Source organism: Malaclemys terrapin, chromosome 5 (assembly GCF_027887155.1).
Source record: "Malaclemys terrapin pileata isolate rMalTer1 chromosome 5, rMalTer1.hap1, whole genome shotgun sequence".
NCBI lineage: Eukaryota > Metazoa > Chordata > Testudines > Emydidae > Malaclemys > Malaclemys terrapin.
In genome coordinates, this window is record NC_071509.1 from 51,192,289 (window position 1) to 51,213,079 (window position 20,791).

At 38.9% G+C, this 20,791-nt stretch overlaps 1 protein-coding gene across 4 annotated transcripts in view; it reads left to right on the plus strand.

The window, feature by feature from the left end:
• SPATA18 (spermatogenesis associated 18) overlaps positions 1 to 20,236 on the plus strand; it is a 43,169-nt gene extending 22,933 nt beyond the window's left edge. For 2 of the 4 annotated variants that reach the window (XM_054028825.1, XM_054028827.1), the window contains 8 exons: positions 7,070 to 7,204; positions 7,961 to 8,198; positions 9,329 to 9,487; positions 10,044 to 10,219; positions 12,807 to 12,930; positions 13,288 to 13,377; positions 15,567 to 15,612; positions 17,209 to 20,236. In XM_054028825.1, the coding sequence (XP_053884800.1) occupies positions 7,070 to 7,204; positions 7,961 to 8,198; positions 9,329 to 9,487; positions 10,044 to 10,219; positions 12,807 to 12,930; positions 13,288 to 13,377; positions 15,567 to 15,612; positions 17,209 to 17,267 (1,027 nt within the window). In that variant the 3' untranslated portion in view covers positions 17,268 to 20,236. Of the gene's footprint in view, positions 1 to 7,069; positions 7,205 to 7,960; positions 8,199 to 9,328; positions 9,488 to 10,043; positions 10,220 to 12,806; positions 12,931 to 13,287; positions 13,378 to 15,566; positions 15,613 to 16,117 lie in introns of all 4 variants that reach the window. The other 2 variants (XM_054028826.1, XM_054028828.1) reach the window with 2 other exon arrangements.
• The last annotated feature ends 555 nt before the right edge of the window (positions 20,237 to 20,791 follow it).

Here is a 20,791-nt window from a genome sequence, read left to right on the forward strand (position 1 = left end):
GGCTGAGAATCATGTTTCTGCCTTAATCCAGTTGGCCCTGGTTACACCGTGGGTGTGCCTGCCGGTCTGGAATCCATGACATGATGTCTGGATATCGAGTTCTGAATGCATTATCCTAAGTGTCTCTCTAACTGCGGTTGCTTAGTCATTGATCACCTCAGTTTGAGCTCTGTCTGGCTGTTCTTGTCCCTGGATCTAATATATAATCTCACCGGATGCTTGCAGGATAACAGTAATTGGCAGAACTCAGTGATGGATTCCCAAATAGGTTCTGGGAATAGATTCTCAGATACTAGCCTTTTGAATGGAGTGCCAGCTTGGGGCACAAAGGGACCCATGTTTATGGTCTTTCATAAAGATGGGCTCCCTTCATCTATTGGGTAGAGTCTAGATCAGGCAACTCATTGCTTCAACCTGGAGTTTAAAGGCCAGGTAGTAGGGATCCAGATATAGTATACCAGCATAAATTGAGGTTTGTGGACAGAAAGCATAACGATGAATGCGTGAGGACCTAGCTCACCAAATCTTCTTGTAGCAAGAGAGGAATTTTCTGCCATTCTCAGTCATTCATGGGTATAGTAGCCCTGAAAATCATGGCAGTCTGGCTCAGTGAGTCAGATCTAGCTAGAGGAATTGGAACTGCATGAGTCCTTATTCTTAATATGTTTTAAATGACCGTATAGGTTTCTAAATAAAATGCAAAGTAGTGAGAGTACTGTTTTTCATATTCTGAGAATCATTGCCTCTGAGGCTGAATACTTTCATCTATAGATACTTCCCTCACCTATGAAAGGATAGCTTATTCAGCAGTCATCTCAGTTGGTCACATGTATACACTCTGAGACAGATCATCTGTTCCATAAACCTGATAGTCAAAGGTGACCAGGAGCCTTATGACTATCAGCCTGATTCTTGAGCAGGTGCACATGAGGAGTTTTTTAGAATGGTTATCTTGCAGTTCCCCTATGTGTAAGCAGGTTATATGTTCCACATCTTAGGTTCTGTGGCTCTTTGATCAAGGCTTACTCCAGAAAAAAAATCAACCTCATGATCTCTAACAGGTGATACTTGTATATCTTTCAGATCATTACAGATTTGAGCATTCCTCCTTTGAAAGTCAGGTCCTATATGCTGTAGTTCATCCATTTTCTCAGTTTTTCTTAACTATACCCTCTGTTCTGGTACTGGGTACTTGAAGTTCCCATTTGTCTAGGAGGACACAGAAGGATCTTGGAGACTGGTCATTTCTTATCTGTTAATTTGATTTCTCCAAATCCTGTACATAGAAACCCAGGCATCCATTTGCTGTTATTGTTGTGTCTGGATTTCAGATAGTTGTCCTGGATTTTTTTCTTAATTTTCTTTGTAGGTTTTTTTAAGCTGAAGTCTTATTGCTCAAGAAGATCCTAACTGATCAGAGCCAGGCAGCCCATTGTTAGAGAGAGTGATGTCATAAAATATCAGGGTTGGAAGGGACATCAGGAAGTCATCTAGTCCAACACCCTGCTCAAAGCAGGACCAATCCCCAACTAAATCATCCCAGCCAGGGCTTTGTCAAGCCTGACCTTAAAAACCTCTAAGGAAGGAGGCTTTTAAGCACCTCCCTAGGTAACCCATTCCAGTGCTTCACCACCCTCCTAGTGAAAAAGTTTTTCCTAATATCCAACCTAAACCTCCCCCACTCCAACCTAAACCTCCCCCCCCAAAAAGTTGTCTTTTTTCTTTCTCCATCTGCTAGAAGGAAGTACTTGTATCCACTTATCTGGTTTGGTATAGTGGAACTTAAACAGGATAGAACCCCAAGTGAAATCAATGGGAGTCTTTCCACTGACTTGAGTGGGAGCTGTATCATGTCCTGAGACAAATACATGATTGCCTCCTTTCTTTCCTGCCTTCACTGCACTGTGGGTTAGTTTTTTTGTTTTTGTTCTGTTTTTGTTTTTTAATGATATTGAGAAATTATGCATAAAAGAACAAGATAAATTTGTTCTTTGGTTTTATGGCCCACAACAGTTGAACACATTCAGCAACTGAACATTTTCTAATACATTCATATATGGTATATTACTCTATGGGTCTGTGTTTTTTTTTTTTTTTTTTTTTAAAGAAAAATGCCAGAATATTTTTGAAAGGACTTAATTTTTAATGTATATTTTCAACCCTATGAAAGAACTGAAACTGCTCTGATCTCAGCATGCTTTCATCAAAATTTTTCTCCAAATACCCTCTTATTATCACTGTGCTTCTATGTCTGTAAAGCAATAATTAATCTGGATTCTGGGATTGTGTGTCTGTTTTTTTGGGGCTTCTAAAACTGTATTTTAATCCTATTCAGTCTGTTATTCTTTTCTTGAAATTTTATTGCTGGGTTATTTATTATTTTGTTGAATTGATCACAGTTAAGGTGATTGACTGTTTAATTTGGCCTCTTTTTTTTTCTAATTGTATTCCTTTTTTATTTAAAAAAATCTGATTATTTCATAGTACAACTTTTAGTTTTTAATGACCACTCATTCTCCCACTCCAGAATTACCTCTCATGCTGTAATCAGCCAGGCATCATTAGTATGAGTCTTAAAAACTCCCTCACTCGCTGATGCACTTCTGGAAATGACAGAATTTGAATGGGTATTTGATGAGAGTGGAACATCAATACAGAAAAAGTAAAAATCTTACAAATTAAGATGAAATGGTCAGCTGGAACAATTTACAATAAGCAGATCAAACAAAGGAGCAGAGGACATGCATCCATTAGTTAGAGGTAGAGGCTACCTAGTGTGCTCCATCAAATTCAGTCATTTCTAGAAATGCATTGGTAAGTGCTGGAGTTTTTATGACTCATATTGATGGTGCCTGGCTGATTACAGTATGAGACGTAATTCTGGAGTGTGAGAAAAGAAAATTCACAACATTCTTTACAAACTAATTTATGTGAAAACGTAAAGCCTGAAGGAAGCTAAATACCAACAAAGTGTTAAGGGGCCAAAAAACTGATGAAGTATTATGAGTGATTAAACCATGATGATGAAGATGAACTATTTGTAATGTGGAAGCACCAAGAGGCCTCATCCCAATGGTGATAGAGGCTGTATAAACACATAAAGAAAAGATGGTTGCACCGATGTACACCAGTGCTGAATTTGGGTTACTGATACTACAACAGAGCATGTTGAGCTGCTGAAATTGACATTCTGTGGCCCTTTTGATTAAACACTAGTTTTCCGGGTCTAATTGCTCTGGTGTTGTAATTTGCATTAGCTTTAGAAACTTCACACAGAATTTCTTAGGCTGTGAATTTTTTTTTAAATTAACTTCGATCAGTTTAAGTTATCCATTTTATTTTTAAATAATATAGAAAAGTTTAAGAATCTATGGTAATTTTTTTTACCCTTTAACTGAAAAGTTCTTAAAAACTGCAAATTAATCAGCAAGTAAGCATGAATGTGTGGTAAACTGGTACCTTTTTTAAACAGATGAATTTTTAAGGCATGCACGTGAACATCCATAGCTGCTTTTCAGAATGTTGTTGTGATTTTTCACAGAACACATTATTTACCACCATTTGTTCCTATTAATGATTTAGGAACACCCACAGACCCAATATCTCCTACAATCCCCATAATGTTCAGACCTCTTTAGTGTCAGTGGGAAAACTGATAATGTTCTACTGATTTTGGATCAGTAGTTTTATAGAAACTATATAATATTTATTAAATAGAAAATGTAAAACAACTTAATTCTCACTCATGCTAGACTAGCATTGAAAGGGGATAATGTCAAGGCTTTCAAACACTAGAGGCTGGTCTACTGTATATGTCCCATAAAGAGGGTCTTTTCTTCTAGTGCTTTGTTTTTCTTTTCTATATCTTTAAAAAATTAATCCAATATGTGGTGGCTGCTCTTTTAAATGTGTGATTTAGTGTGGAATTAGCAGTGAACATAGCAGGGTACATGTACTCTAACGGCTTTAAGCTATAACACATGTGACACTGTCTTTCTTATAAGTAAGGCAGGCACCTTTTTAAGTAGGTCTCTGAAGGTACAATAATTATTTGCAATTATTATCTGCAGTTGCGATAGTTATTTCAGATAAAAAAGAGGAAACTTTTCAGATCTATATAGAACTACAGATGAGGATCATCTCATTTTGTACTTAAACATCTTGACAGGTGTCCTTGTGAATACTGTTAATTGACAAAAGGCAGGAAAAACTGAATTACTTTTTCCTTGTCTGATTTTGTTGTTATTGCAGACACCCTGTCCTTCTGACACCCTGCATTGCCTAGTCATAATAATTGTTAAGGACACTGTGGCAGATGAACTGCATGGCACTGTGTTCCTTTTTACTACTTTCTTATCAGAACATAAAAATGGCCTTACTGAGTTAGACAAATGGTTCACCTAGCCCAATATCCCGTCTTCCAACAGTGGCCGGTGCCACATGGTTCAGAGGGAATGAACAGAACAGGGCAGTTATTGAGTGATCCATCACCTGTTGTCCACTCTCAGCTCCTGGAGTCAGAGGGTGAGGGACACCTGGAGCATGGGGTTGCGTCCCTGACAGTCCTGATGAATGGACCTTGATGGACCTATCCTCCAAGAATGATCTAATTCTTTTTTGAACCCAGTTATACTTCTGGCCTTCACAATATCCCCTGGCAACAAGTTCCCCAGGTTGACTGTGCGCTGCGTGAGGAAGTACTTCCTTATGTTTGTTTTAAACATTCTGCCTATTAATTTCATTGGTTGGCCCCTGTCCTTGAATTACGTGAAGGGGTAAATAATACTTTCCTATTTGCTTTCTCCACACCAGTTATGATTCTACAGACCTCTATTGTACTCCTCCTTAGTCGTCTCTTTTCTAAGCTGAACAGTCCCAGTCTTTTTATTTTCCCCTCATATGGAAGCTGTTCCATACCCCAGTTCCTAATACACCTGAATCTTCTCTCCTAGAACCATTGTCTCGTTCATGCAATGAGACTCTGCAGTTCTAAATGACCCTGCATGTGGAACTGGGTGCATTTCAGAGGATGTTACCATGAAAGTCCTGGACTTTAGTCTCTTACCTAGTAGCCAAAATTTGGCTTCCAGGACTCCTCTCCTACCTTCTCAATGTCATTGGTACCTACATGTACCATGACTAGGATTCCGTGACTTTCTGTGACCTTTGTGACTTCTGCAGTGGCCAGTGTGGCTGACCCCAGGGCCGCTCAAGCAGCTGGCTCCGGGGACAGCTGCTCAGGTGGCCCTGGGGACAGCCACACCAGCTGCTGCTGGAGTGGCCCCAGGGATGGCTGGAGCAGCCATGGTCCACAGCCCCTGGGCAGCGGTCCCAGGGCGGCTGGACGGCATGTCCGCGGCCCACGGGCAGCAGTCCCCGGGTGGCTGGCCGGAGCAGCCGTGGTCCACAGTTCTGGATGGCCAGCCAGAGCAGCCCTGGTCCACGGCCCCCAGCAGCGGTCCCCAGAGGTCATCCCCCAGCAACTGCCCCCCTCCTAGGAGCAGGCCCCCTCGCCCCCCAAGATTTAATCACAAGTATTTTTAGTGTAAGTCATGGACAAGTCATGGCTGTGAATTTTTGTTTATTGCCCATGACCTGTCCATGACTTTTCACTAAAAATACCTATGACTAAAACATAGCCTTAACCATGACCCACCGGCTCCTCACTAGCACTGCACATAAGTCTATCCTGATGTCTTGAGAGGTCTGTACCTTTGCACCCAGCAGACAATTCACCATGTGGTTGTCCCAAACATCACAAACCCAGCAATATGTATTTCTAATAATTGAATCCCCCATCACTATTATCTGTCTTTTCCTAATAACTGGAGTCCCCTTCTCTGGAGGGGTATCCTCAGTGTGAGAGGATACCCTGATGTCATTTTGGCCTAAGTTAGGAGCATGTTTGTTAGGCGTATCTGCCTCTCGCATGCCCTTGCAAAACTCCCTGTTTGCTGCTCCTGTTTGTTAGCTCCTTTGGTCACTTATTAGCTGGCTTTTTAAACCCCTTTTCCCTCTGAGTTAGCCATTCCCCCTTGTCAAGGTATTATGATGCATAAAAGCTTTCCTCCCCTGCCCATCTCCAGAAAAAAAAACACTAGTTTTCTTTCCTGATTATTTATTTCATTAGAAATATCTGCTCCCCTCTTGCCTCTTTTTGCTGGAATTCCTTGCTGTAGGAATTGGAGGACTTGACTAGTGATGTCACAGGAAACTAACACTATGGGCAACTTGTCCTTCTCATTTGAGGCAGGAAATTCCCTTGCCCTTGCCACAGTGGCCATTCTTACATTACATGTAGATCTTTCCTCCCTCCAGTGGAGGGAGAAAGATCTGCAGCTCAGGTGGCAGCCTCATTTGGTGTCACTAGTTAAGCCCTCCAAAGATCTCACCAGTAAAGAAAGGGAAGGAAGGACATAGAAAACATTCAGAGTTTTATTTGTTTTTTGGAGTGGGGAGAAGCAAAGGGGGAAACTTTGAGACATCTCTTTTATATATTGTAAAGAAGCAGTAAAGGGCAATATAAATGTGTATAAAATTGCTTTGCAGGGCATCTAACAATGTTTAAGAATCATCATTATCTCTCCCTCTTTTGGGGGTGAGGGAGAGCTTCAGTAAGGTTACAGCCTCATGTGACATCATTATTCAGGGCCTCCAAAAATCTTGCCAGGGTACTCCTGCAGAGAGAGGAAAAGGAGGACCTGATGTAAAAAAATAAAAGAACCCCAAATTCCTTTTTTAAAAAGTTTGAGACTCTAATTAATTTGTGACACACAGGAAAGAGACCGACCTTGTTTACCTGACATGGTCCTGGAATACATAAGGGTAATTAATATCCCCTGTCACATGACAAGAGTCTGTATACACAGAGTGGCAATTAAGGGGGAAAAAACAATTTTGGGTTGGTTTTGCAGTTCATTGCTAACTATGGAGTTCCCTGTGTTTCTCTCTAGAAGTTAACTTCTCCATTATTTTTACAAAGCTTTTTGTATTTAATATGGATTAATAAATAGGTCATTTAGATTGGTAGAAGGGCCTCTTGTCACCAGTTTTATGTTGTTTGATTAAGTCTGAAGGCTTCCCAAGCACAGGAAGAGAGCACTTTGAGGAATCTGGATCGTCTGAATGATTATGAGCAACAGGTTCAAATACTAAAGGATGAGATTGCCATCCTGGGCGCCCAAAAATCTGTTCTTCACAGCAGGTATGGACCCTAATTTGACAAATCTTTAAAACATACACAGGAAGCAAACCAAAAACTGAATTTATGATCTCCCAAGCTAGGATAACATATGCTGAGCTGCTACTGAAGAGGAAGAGAAATTGCAGATACATAGTTTTAGATTGAAAAGAAAACATAAACTAAACCTCCACATCCTATAATGAAGCAACATAAACGTTTCCACCAAATTTATTTTGAAGGAAGAAAGGGGGGTAATGCACAAATATTTTCATTTCAGCCTGTTATGTTGAGCTTTGGGAAATGTATCAAAAGGACAGCCTTGCAGAATGTACCGAGAAACTTCTTATGGGCAGAAGCAATGCGTTATTTCTTGCTATAAGGCTTTTGGAGCACCATACCATTCCAGTACAAGACTGTTTGCTAAATGTGCCATTTAGTCACTGTACATTGGTAATGGAAGAGGTACAAATTCCAGAAGTTTTACTTTTTAAAATTCTGTTTCTCTGGTACAAAGTGCTTACCTCCACACACTTTTGGAACTGCTTTAACTATATTGATTTAGAAACCAATTTATGGGAATAAGCTATACTGGGATACACAATTTTATACTGGTATAACAGCATCCATACTGGGGCTTGTACATCTTTAACTATATCAGTATAATACTACACCCTAAAGCAAAATAGTTAAATTAGTATAAAAATTGAGTGTAGACCAGACCAAAACTTTCTAAAGGTAATGAGATGACCTTAAAACTACTTTTCATCACACTTTCAGACTTGCACGGAGTCGCTCTCCTTCTCCAAGGCCCTGCCGAAGTAGATCACCTAGTCCTCTTCCACTCAGGAGCTGCTCACCTGGCCGGGCCAGGCTTACGAATGCTGCACGTCATGCCCACCTGGTGGCTCGCTTTAGTGAGATTTATACTCAAGAACGCTTGGATGCACAGAACCTTCTGAGGACTTATATCGATGATCTGGAGATAGTGCAGAGGATAATATATGTTGCAGCTGTGGTATGAAATGTTTACAGTATTTTTTTTCCATTACAGTTTGTGCACATACTTTATGTAAAAATAATATGACCTGGCTGGATTACAACTTGCTTCACTTGATACATTTCTTCCTATTTTTCATTTCAATTCCCTCCATTTAGTATCCTTTTGATCTTTTCTCTAAAACCTGGCAGTTCCTGGCTGCGGGGCTCATTGTTATTCTTCTGGATCACACCACTTCATTTAAACTAGTTTTAAAAACGAATATTTACAAGCCACTAAGGCCTGTCCATATGATGCTTCACATTAAGTCACAGGAGATATCTAGATACATGTTTTCTGAATGTTCTGGGTATCACATAAGAACCTAGGTAGGTAGATAGAGCAGGAGACTGGGAGTCAAGAGGAGTCCTTAATTCTATTCATGGCTTTGCCACAGCTCACTTTATGGCCTGTGGCAGGTTGTTTTACTTTTCTGTGCTTCATTTTCTCCCTCTATAAAATTGATGTAATGCTTAGCCATAGCAGAAAGATATTGTGAATCTTAATGGATACAGTCCTGAGAGGGGTTGAGCACCTGCAGCTTCCACAGATGTCACTGGGACTTGTGAATGCTCAGCACCAAGCCTTGATGGCAAGCATTGCTGTGTAAATGCAAAGTGTTGTTTTTCCCTAAACTAGCAATTTTCAACCAAATTACACAATCAAACTACAAATCCTCTTACTAACAGACAACGTGTACTGCTGTAGACATGTTATGCTATAGAGCTTAAAATTCTAAGTACATCCTGTCCACTGACATCTTTGAATGTGTTAAACTGCAGTACTTATTTTTGCAAGTGTTGGAATCTTATGGAAAAATAGAAAGTTCTAGCTGGAAAGTCTGAAGCATTCTAATCTGATTTGTCACCTGGAATTTAAAAACAAATGTGATGTATCTGAGAACACCCTCTCTAAGGTGTATTGTTTCTAAACACCACCATTTTAATATGAAAATTTTTCTCCCCAGGAAACTATAAAGACATTTGGCCAAATTTATCTCTTGATATCAATGAGGTTACTCTGGGAATGTGTCTGGACCATTGTTTGAAAATCAAACCTATTTTCTTGCTCAGAGTTATAAATATAACTGGTTGTTTTAACATTTGCAGGAGTCTTTCCATGCAGCGAAGATGGCCTTCAGACAATTCAAAATGCGTGTGAGAAAGACTCTGTCTCTAACTTATTCAGGGCCTGAATCACTTGAAGACACTGTCCTGGATTATATAGTTCGCCATGAGGATCTATATGATGTTCAAGCCAGTGTCAACGTAAGACAGAGGCAATGTGAAGCCAGACTATTAATATTTTATACAAACCTGAAATTCATCTTACTTTGAAGTAGTTTTACTAGGGAGAAGTTAACAGCATTAATTTCATCAATAAGTTTTCTCATACAGTAATATAACATGCTAGTGTTTGTATCTGTTTGATATACTTTTATTTGTGACGGTAGTGTCTGTTTTTGCAAAAGTAATGCCATTTGCAAAATAAAATCTAGCTACAGTAAATAAAACAATTGTATGATGCTTTCAGTGGTAGTCTAGGAAGCACTGTACTGCATTTGAAATCGGTATACCAGTCCTAGGACTGATGTCAGCATTAATGCTGATATTATGATGTCATTTCAGAAATAGAGGCAATAGTCCCTGAAATAACATAAGGCAGCATCTTTGGTGTTCTGTGTACCTTTTATTTAAGGGGGTTTTGTGGTAGTGAAAGTTAGGAGGGCCAAGTGTTTCAGTATCGGCCCGTCTGTAATTACAAAGCTTTGGTAAGCTCAAAATCGTCATCACTAGTAACTAGATATGTTATGTTTATTTTCAGGAAGTAATTCGTGCCATGAATATCAATCCTAAAATTTCATTCCCACCAGAAGTTGACTTCATCATGATCAGCAGTTTGATTCGGGAGTTGTGCCGTGTAGCTTTTTCAATGCAGACCTTGGTTCCTCCCCTCGATATTGCATTTGGTGCAGATGGAGAACTTTTTAATGAGAGCAAGTAAGAACTCTGAAATATTCAGTAATAGACTCCTACCATAGAAATTAGAGATGGAAAAGACCCATCAGGCCACATAGTCCATCCTTCAGCCAGTTCAGCCTATTTAAATTACGGTTTAAGATTGCTGGTAAACTTTACTTGTTTAGTTTGAGTTCTATTTCCCTACTATGTAGCACATTTGGTAGATAATTCAAGGGTTGTAGTGGAATATGTATGCAAAGTATGTAAACTTTGGGCAATATATTTCACTTATTAGTCACTTTTTCAACCAACAAGGCAACAATTTTATCTATAAACTCCAGTCTCATGTGTATATTTGATTATAAAACCTTTACTAAAAATATTAAGAACAATCTTCCTCTCACTGCCAAATTCCCCTCTGCTGCCAGCGTTTTAAAAAGATTCTTCTTGCTACTTCCTCCATTGTTACTTGCCCAGTTCATTAGAAGCAAAGTTCCAATGAGCTCTAGCAGATAGTGCCTGCCTTCAAGGGTCTCACAAATCTCAGGATTCTCTGCACATCCTTTCTGGCAGCTGTTCTGGGGATTCTGAGCTCTTTGGTGCCCCATCATCATTTGTTGCCACAGCTCAGTATGGAAGGAGAAGCCACTCTTTAGAGAAGTGAAAATCCTTTGTAGAAATGGGATTTTCTTTAACATTTTGTGAACTAGGATTTAAGGGCTCTTTCAAGGCTCAGAGTTGGCTGCTGTGTGAACTGACAGAGAATCCTAGAGCAATTCTGAGGCCTTCCAAGCAAGCACCAGAGGCCACAGCTCAAAGTAAATTTGCTTTCAAGGAGAAAGAAGTTCAATAAGGAGGAGAAAAGAAAGGCAACAACAGCAAGAAGGCTTAAAATAATTACTTTAAAACTGGAGGGAGGCAGAGGGGAACAGGTGAAGTAGTCAGGGAGAGAGAGGAGGAATGAGAGGAAGGTGAAGCTTCAATGGGACAAAAGCAAAATCAGACATGATCAGAAGACATGGCTTTAGCCAGTTGCTGACCAGCCAGCTGTTTTGGCTATATTAGAAGGGCAATGGCCCCTAACTATTTTTAGTGTTATCACCTTTCTCAGTCAACTAGATGTATTTGGCCTTCAAAAGACCAGGGAGTGAGACAGAAGATAGAACCGATACATTTAAAAAACCCCTAAAAAGTCCAAAAATAGTTTTTCTAGGCTTAAAAATATCACTGTTTTATAGGCCATTATCCTGGGATCTTTAAGGGCAGGGAACAAGTCATGTGTCCCACTGGAAAGGTGGAACTCTCCAGTGCCTAAGGATAGATAGCTCCTGTTTCTAGCCCTCATGAATCATGAGATACCAGACCTTAAATATGTTTTTAGTCAGAACTGACCATTGCCCATCCTGCACCTAAGACTAGGGTAACTTTGGGAGTGGAAATGTTAAAATTTAAATTATTTAAAAAGGAAGAATTGCAACAGTTTGAAAGTACTCAGAGGTTTTAAGGTACATGAAAAGTGCAATTTATAACATGGCCCTGCAATTTATTATATGGATATCACCAATAGACATGTGATGTAGATAGCTTTGTGTATATGTGTTTATATAATATGCAAGTATCAATAAGCAAGTGTGCTGACAAAACTGTTTTAACACAATGATAAATTTTCTCTTGTGGCATAAAATGAACAGCTTATTGTTGCCATCTGTGGCTTCTGACAAAACTAAATATGGAGGGTAACTTTATGATGCTACTAAAAAGAACAGGAGTACTTGTGGCACCTTAGAGACTAACAAATTTTAGTCTCTAAGGTGCCACAAGTACTCCTGTTCTTTTTGCGGATACAGACTAACATGGCTGCTACTCTGAAACCTGTCTTTATGATGCTACTGTGACTGACCTACTGAAACCCATGACGTTGGGGAGACTTTTGGTTCATAGAAGAAGGCCTCAAATTGAGGGAAAGTCCTATGTTTAACATGGAACTGTGGGGAACTGACTGTGGGCATTGGTCAGGGAGGGAGAAAAAAGATGGAGAGGATTTGTGGGGGATGTGCAAAAGAGCAGCATTTACTGGGAGGCGGAGAGATTGAAAGGATTGGTGTCTCCCAAGGTAACTTTGCTGGGCCCCCAGAATCCTAAATCTGGCCTTGCTAACTAGTTTGCCCAAAATCCTTTAAACTGGTTTCTTTGAAGGAAACTGATATTGTCAATTTAATATTTATTCCTAATTCATTTTTATTGTTGTATCTTTTATCTAATCATTTTTTGACAAGCAGTCCCAGGAAGATGTAATATGCATTGATTATCCAAACTCTGCACTTCATGTTGCATGTCAGTGATGAAAGGGCTCTTGCTTACACCTGGGCTAAGCAGATGTGCATCTGATGTGAGAGATTATTGTAACAAAATTTCTATTGGCACTGGCAGACCACATATGCCTATGTTAGATGAGTTTCACACAAGTACAATCCTTTTTTATACTTTACTTTTACATGTACCATTAAAATATTGTTAAGAAACATATTTACAAGCTATAATAAATATTCTGGCCTTATCAAGCGTAGCCATCACTGGTTTCTTTTAGCATTAACATGGTAATATCCTCTTTGCTGTGTTTGAACAGATACCGTCGCAGCTATGACTCTGATTTTACCGCTCCCTTGGTGGTTTATCATGTGTGGCCTGCTCTGATGGAAAATGATTCTATTATTGTGAAGGGAGAGGCAGTTTCAAAGAGAGGTGCTCTGGTACGTACCCTTGGACTTGCTAAGGAAAGTCCTCCTATTTAAATTCTCATGCAACTCTACTACAGGCAGGATTATTGTGTATCAAATCTCGATATTTATTTAGGGCCTGATCTTGTCAACACTTCCCATGCATTTAATTTTGCTCATATGAGTAGCTCCATTGGCTTCAACATGCTGCTCATGTGCTTAAAGGTTAGCATGTGAAGTGTTTGCAGGATCACGGCCTTAGTTAGGGAAATATTCTTCTATTCATATAGTTAAGCCTTGACTTCAGCAAAGTAAGGCTGCTCCCAAATTTAGTTTGAATGAATGTACTTTTCTTAATATAGATCTGTGTCATACTGTGTTTTATTGTAGTGGTCTCGCAGGAGTAGGAGTAAAAGCAGAAGCAGAAGCCGCAGCATGAGCCCTATTCTGTCTCATTCTGCAAGCCCCAGCCGCACCTTGGTACAGTATAACATATCAATCATTTTACACTCAATATCATTAACAGAATCTAGGCATTCAGTAAAATTACAAGCCATACACACATGTTGAACCTGGGAAATAAGCATGCATATTGACAATCTTGCGTGGAATAAGATGAAGCATTATACTTACAAATAGGTACTTACGTACATCTGCTTCTGCATGGTGCAAAATAGGTGTTGAGTGTTACCATTTTAGTCAAATATGTAAAATTTGTTGATAAATAATGTGGTCAAGCAATTGACCACACTTTAGTTTGTTATGAAATATATTCAAGTGGCCAAAATAATTAATGTCAGTCAGGATTATTGCTCTAAGCCAATAATGACAGAGTAAAGGAAAATGGTTCTATGTGATACCATTCTCCGGGAAGTCGTCTTGTGCAGCAATGTCACCTTATGCAGAAGGTGGGCTTCCAAAGTTCCATGTTTCTGCTGGCATTATTTATATGATGATTTTACAAGTTACACATCTCTTGATGTATCCAACTCATATGTTCCAGCTCCTTCACTTTTTGTTCTGTTCTTTCCTTATCTTTGTTTTAGATACTAGCATTTGAGGTACTGGTCCATGAAGGTACTTCCCTGGCTTGTACTAAGACACACAATAAATGTATCTTGATTTTGACAAATTTCCTATTTGCTTATGCCAAATGCTTACATTAGCAAATGAAAGGAGTTATGGGATACTTACCATATACTTCACTTATGTTATAGGCGAGTTTAGGCTACCTCACTATTACAATATTTGTGCATAATGTTATTGGTGCTTTATACATACTTATATGGTGTGGTGTGTGTGTCTATGTGTATATATATTGGGGGCCCACCTTCTGCATAAGGTAAATGTAAAATTGCTGCACAAGATGATTTCCCAGAGAATGGTATTATGTAGAACCATTTTCCTTTACTATGTTTACCAGTATCGTACATGGCATGTGTGTGTGTGTGTGTGTGTGAATGAAAAACTGTATGGTGAACTATCCTTACTGCAGATCAAGTGTAGATTAATAAAAGTATTGATAGATTGTTGGTCTTATGTATATTATTTGCTGTCCTCCCTGTCCAGTTCTGCAAGTCTCCATCTTCTCTGACTTCCAGTCTCTCCTAAATTATCAAGTACAACCATCCAGAAGAATTTTAGGGCTCTCACTATATATAAATAGCACATTGTCCTTGCTTCTTAGAACTAGCAGTCTAAATTTACCCTCTAATGGAAGGCAGGAGCAACAAATCAGTGAGGTGGGGTTAGCGAAGGAAGGACTGAGCTCACAATAATAAGATTATGGGAGTGTGCATAAAAACTTTTCTGTAATTTTTGAATGATATTTGAATAGTTACCTATATATATAAATTAAAATTGTTTAATCATACTATATATTTTGTGTGTGTATCTATTGTTAAGGTATTTATTTAATATAATATAAATGGAGTGTGTGGGGAGGTGGTTTATTTTTATATATAAATACACACATACACACTGTGTGTGTATCAAATATGTGTGGGAGCATATAATAAATAAATACCTTATCATTAACAATATCTTGGTAGACTCACTTCTTGTGAGTGTCATGAAAGAAGAATGAGAGGAGGTAATTTGCTGAATTAAGCTTGAAGGCAGTATAGAGAACCCTCCTTTTAGTTGCCTGGCTGGTGAGTCTTGCCCACATGCTCAGGGTCCCACTGATCACCAGATTTGGGACTTGGTGGTTTGTTTGCCTTCCTGTGCAGCATAAGGCACAAGTCACCTGATAGGATCATCTGGGCTTATCCTACTTAATCAATTCTCTATCATTGAGGGGCTGCAGGCATTGGTAGCACCTCAGTCTCCCCTGTTCTCTGCCTGGGGCACACAACCATTTAGTCTTCTGAGGACTGAAATGCTTTAGTCTTACCCAAGTTACTGGGCTCAGTACAGGGTACCAGGGTGAAATTTAATGATCTATGACATACAGAAGATCAGACTAGATGATTTAGTGCTCCATTCTGGCCTTAAACTCAATGAAATCTCTGAAATCCATGCCAGTATAAGTTCCACTTTGCATCATTCTTGTAGTTACATCAGTGCAAATTTTCTGAATGTAGACAGACCCTGAGATGCTTCCCTGGAGTGTAATGCCTTTTATTGAACCTGGTCTGCTGACTTGCTCTTTGCTGTTTGCCTTGCAGTTACCTCGAAGTCGCAGCCCTTCCCCAATAAGGAGCGGAAGCCCAAGTAAGTGGGCGTATTCAGAATACAATGCCTCATGGTTTTCACATTAAGTGCTTGAAAGATTGAGTAAAGAGATCAAATAACACTGTGCACTTCTTTGTCTCCGACACACTTATGTTGTTTTTAAAATGAGTGGCCCTTCACTTTTTCATTTTGTGAAAAGGCCAATGTTTCTGACTTTTGTAGGGCACCTCTTTCTCATCCCTTCCAAACCATTATCACAATGTCTCTGACTGCTGGTTGCCTTTATGCTATGGCCAGCCAAGTACCCCCCACAGCTTCCTACAGAACTGTCCTATAGTAAGTATAATTTGGCCCCTCTTCCATGAGAGAAGCAGGCAACTCTGTGACTACTGGCTCTATACCTACAAATTCCAAATGGACTGGCTAACTGACCAGGATGAAATGAGGAATTTTTCAAAATTTCAAATGAAGTCCCTTCTTGAATCCACTCAGTGTAGTTACTTAGAAAAATAGCCATACTGAAATGTGTATTTTTCTCCAATAGGACTTTAAATTAACTGGATATGTTTCTGTGATTCTGTACATCCGGATCAGTCAACTTCAGTGGTGCCTCCTCCTGTTCCAAGAGTACCTCACTTAAGATAATGTGAATGGCAGTTTTGTGTTACTCCAAAGGGAGGGTTAAATGTCATTTTTGCTTAGTGTGTTTTTATAAGTTTAGTAGGGTTTTTTTATCATTATAGAAATTAGTTGAACCAATTTGATAAAAAAAATTGCATAGACATTTAGGATCATACTCCCTGTGGCATAGAGTTTACACAGCTCTTAGCAACCCTTGCAGAAATAGAGCAGCAGATCTAAGGATCACATCTAGAACATTTTTACCTGAAACAAAAGGATGCCATTTATTTTGACAACATATTTAATATCACATGAACATTACAACTTGTTGAGATTAGCTGTTACTTGAAAACAATGTCACTAGATGGTGCTTATGTACATTTCTAGAAGGCAGCACTAATCTCAGGATGAAACTTTTAATTACGTGAATAGCATTGTTTTGTCACTAATGTATCAACTGAAAGTGGTCTCTGTTGTCTGACTGATGAAATACCGGTAGTTTATGACTGGCACAAGTGACTACAGCATTTCAGTCTCCGGGTCTTCAGTTACATTGATTTATGAAAGCACACAGCTAATGGGTTGTATGAAGTGTTGTGCTGGTTTTGGCATGGAATTCACTATGCTTGTTAAATTCAGTCTGTTACTGAAGAAAGGAATCTCACTAGTGGTTGCGATTTGGACCTTATTGATATTTCAAAAGTGTGTCACTGAACATATTGAGGTTTGAAATACTTGCTTGGGATGCATTAACTATTCAGTATCTCCTCCAAGTACATACAGAACAAGATTTGAGCCTTCATTTGAACACAATCACAAAAGTTTGACTGTTAAAGACAGTAATTTGCTGCATTCTGAATTAAATAATTGATTATTTTGGTCTCAGAAGTATATTGGTTCTTCTGTCATTTTAAAGGATTTCTTGTCCATTTTGTAAAAAGTTCATGTTAATATCAGAATATTTGTTTCTAAGAGAACTGATTTTCTTTTTTCTCTCCTGAACCTCATCTGTAGGGCCAGCCTTAAATACAAGCAACACAAGTGACTGCTTGGAGCCTTGTGCTTTTACATAGGAACCTAGGATGTTTAATAATGGATCTGACCATTAGTTCATCAAGTCCAGTATCTTGTTTCAGTCCAATACCTGATGCTTCAGAGGAAAGTGGAAATTTCCCATAACTCAGCTTCCTGGTTGTGGAATGTAAATGGCTGCAGGCAGGAGGAATTCCTTCCTGTCCCGTGTTGCAATCAGCTTATGCCCCGAAACATGAGATTTCCTTACTTTCATTGTAACAAAATCCATAGTTGTACACGCTGTTAGTCATGAAGTTATTTAACTCTTTAAAAATTCACCTACATTCATTAATTCCATGACCTCTCTTAGGGGGACTTGTGCAGACTTGGTACACTCCCTTCTTCCTCCCCACATCTGCAGGGCTGTTTGAGGCTCTACAAACTTTAAAACCAGACCAGCCCAACTTCACTATACACTACTGTAACTATAATGTCACAATTGGTGCCTGTATACACAAACCGTGGGCCTGATTCAGCTCTGACCCTGGTTTTATACATATGTAATGTAAAAGTTACTCCTGATTTACACCAGGGTGAGAGATCTGTGGGGGCTGGTATATGCAGAATCATTTCCACAGGTCCTCAGAATGAAGTGAGAGACGCACCGAAATGGAAAAGGCACTCAAGTACGTGGTGGGCTCTCTTGTTGTCTGTGAAAATCAGTGCACATATGGCCTCTGAAATGAACATTTAAAGAAGTTTGTTCCATCTTATAAGCTCTTATATTGTTAATTACAGCCAGGGAGCTGGGGTTATGGTTATTCTGTATACTTACACATCAATCCCATTATTAATATCTCTAGATAAATGTCTTGATTTTGAGCACTTGCAGCACTGAAGTCAGTGATCATAAGAATGGCCATACTTGGTCAGACCAAAGGTCCATCTAGTTCAGGAAAACACCTGTTTTCCAACAGTGGCCAATGCCAGGTGCCTCAGAGGGAATGAACAGACCAAGTAATCATTGAGTGAGCCATCCCCTGTCGCCTGAAATAATCAGGTCCCTTCTTCAGGTGTCTAAATATGGACTTAGGTGCCTAAGTAATCAATATCACAGAATCTAATAATTGTTTCGGGCCAAAAAGATATGTTTTGGTAATATTAGCGTTCAGGTTTGATATATTATTTGACTTCCACATGTTCACTACAAAGACACACCAGATCACAATCTCTGTCATTTGACACATGTTGTTCTGACACAAAGCAGATTTTCATAACCAATTATAAGAAAATTAAATATCTTACAAAAGAGGCACAAACATATTTAATGGCCTTGGATCCATGATGGCCCCAGATACACACCCCAGCAATACCTTTAGATGAAGTATCCCCCAAAGAACTAAAAATGCAAGTTCAGAAACAAAGATTTAAAACACTTGAGGACCACATCATATACAGAATTGTCCAAATGAGCTAACTGAGCGCTCTGGTCACTTGTTTCAAGGTAATAGAAAAGTTTAAAAGAATTAAAGTGAGTGCACACTAGATTTTGCAGGGAGAAAGTGGCTTCGTAATACCTTGAAAAATGTAAAAGTTAAATAAAAAATAAGCTTGATAAACAGTTCTCACTCTCTACCATGTTGGTCTGTGGAGCCAATAGCATTTAGCAAGGTGCATGGTGTCATTAAGAGACTGATGTTTTTAATTGGGCTTCAATTCAACTCATTTATAGTCATTTAAATTAGTGAGTATGTCGGACAAGGGATTTTTTTTTTAGTGATGAGTCAGACATTAACAGGCTATATACTGCCCTTTATCTACATGCACAACTCCTCCTGACAACAGTGCAATTTGTACATGCTGGTCATCGTTGGTGTATGACCCTGTGTGATTGACTTATATGTGCAATAATGCACAGTGGCCTTATAAAAAGGGAGCTCTGTAATTTCTCTCAAGTGCTAAGTGAAAGAATCATCAAACAGGAATTGTATAGCACACATACATGTAAATAAAGTATTAAAAACCTTCAGGGAGAGCAAATGTATTATAACAAATCAGTGTAAATGCCACACAGGTAGTCGTAACAAAATAATACAGGTGGCATAAGTGCAGAAATGTTTGCTGACATGATTTATGTAAGCTGCAAAATGAATATGATCAGTGGGGTTTATGCTACAAGATTGTTCCAATACAGTGTTATTCATGATGTCAGTGATAATCCTGAAATGTTAGGCCAAATTCAGATCTGATCCAAGCCCTGTATAATCCCACTGAGATAAATGAGATTGCCTGGGATGTAAATCAGCACTTAATATGGACCAGTGCATTTGTGTGGACATAATGTATGTTTTATATAAACGTAATAGCTGAAGAGTTTCCCCTGCATATCAGCACTGTCAAAGTTGATTTTGAATGGCTGAAGAAAAGATCATCCCATAGTCTAATCCAAATCTGATATCTTTTCTATTACCTATTTCTGAGGAGATTCTGTGGCATCAACATATGGATTCTCCTTCACTTTTCCTTCTTCTCTATGAGCAAATGATTTTAATATAACCCAGAATATCATTATATACAATTAAGAGTTACCAAAATGGATTGCTCATCTTAGTACCATGCAGTGGGAGATCCAAGTTCAGAAGCAATTTTGTGCTGCTTTTCCACATATCTTGGGGTGGGAGTTGCGATGGTGATGCTGGCCCAGGGTAGTATACATCACTCTAGGTGGACCTGCAGGAGAAGTACTTTGCAGAGGAGGCAAAAGCTATCCAATTATCCAAGGTGGTAAACACCCTTCCATCTTCCTGGACCAGTTGGTGCCTTTTAATCTTTCTTTTGCGTCTGTTTTAAATGTATTGCAAAGAATGTCTTTATATAAAAGTGCCATCAACAATTAATTCTCTTTCTTAGCCTTAGATAACATGGCTTTGTCATAAGTCACTCATCTTCGATTGCAGTTGTCTAGAGAATTATGTTCTTAATTTGGTTTGAAATAGCCTGGCTTTGCATTAAAGAAAGTTGAAAAATGAATTTATTTTGTTTGCAAGTGCTTTAGCATATGGTACATTCAGGCTGAGTGTGCTTTCTGTGTTTCTGGATTGTACTGTATCTCTCGTTCATGCAGTATGGATCAATTACGTTTAGACAGAAATATCTGCACCTTATTTCATAGTTGAACTCAAATTTCCTGATATTGAAAAATAATGTGAGGAAATCGGTCAGCATTTTGCTGACACAGCATGTGTTATTTATTCAGGAAATACACATTTTACTCAGTACATTGTTATACCAATTCTTGGCACTCTGCTTTTTGAAGTGAAAGTAGAAACACAAACAAGGTACATCTGAAAACTGGCTGTTGACTTTTAAGAGTGCTGATTGTGCAAGCAAGAAATGCTATAATAAAATTCTCTATGAAAATTAGAACTGATTTTAAACAAAAAAAGTCAGTACGCAGATGTTATTTAACTTTGTGTCACTTTCTGTGAAATAGACCATCTTACAGGGCTTCATGCCCAATAACCTATATTCTGGTTTCTTTGTTTAAAAATAAACACTTCATAAAAAAGATGATTTTAAAACT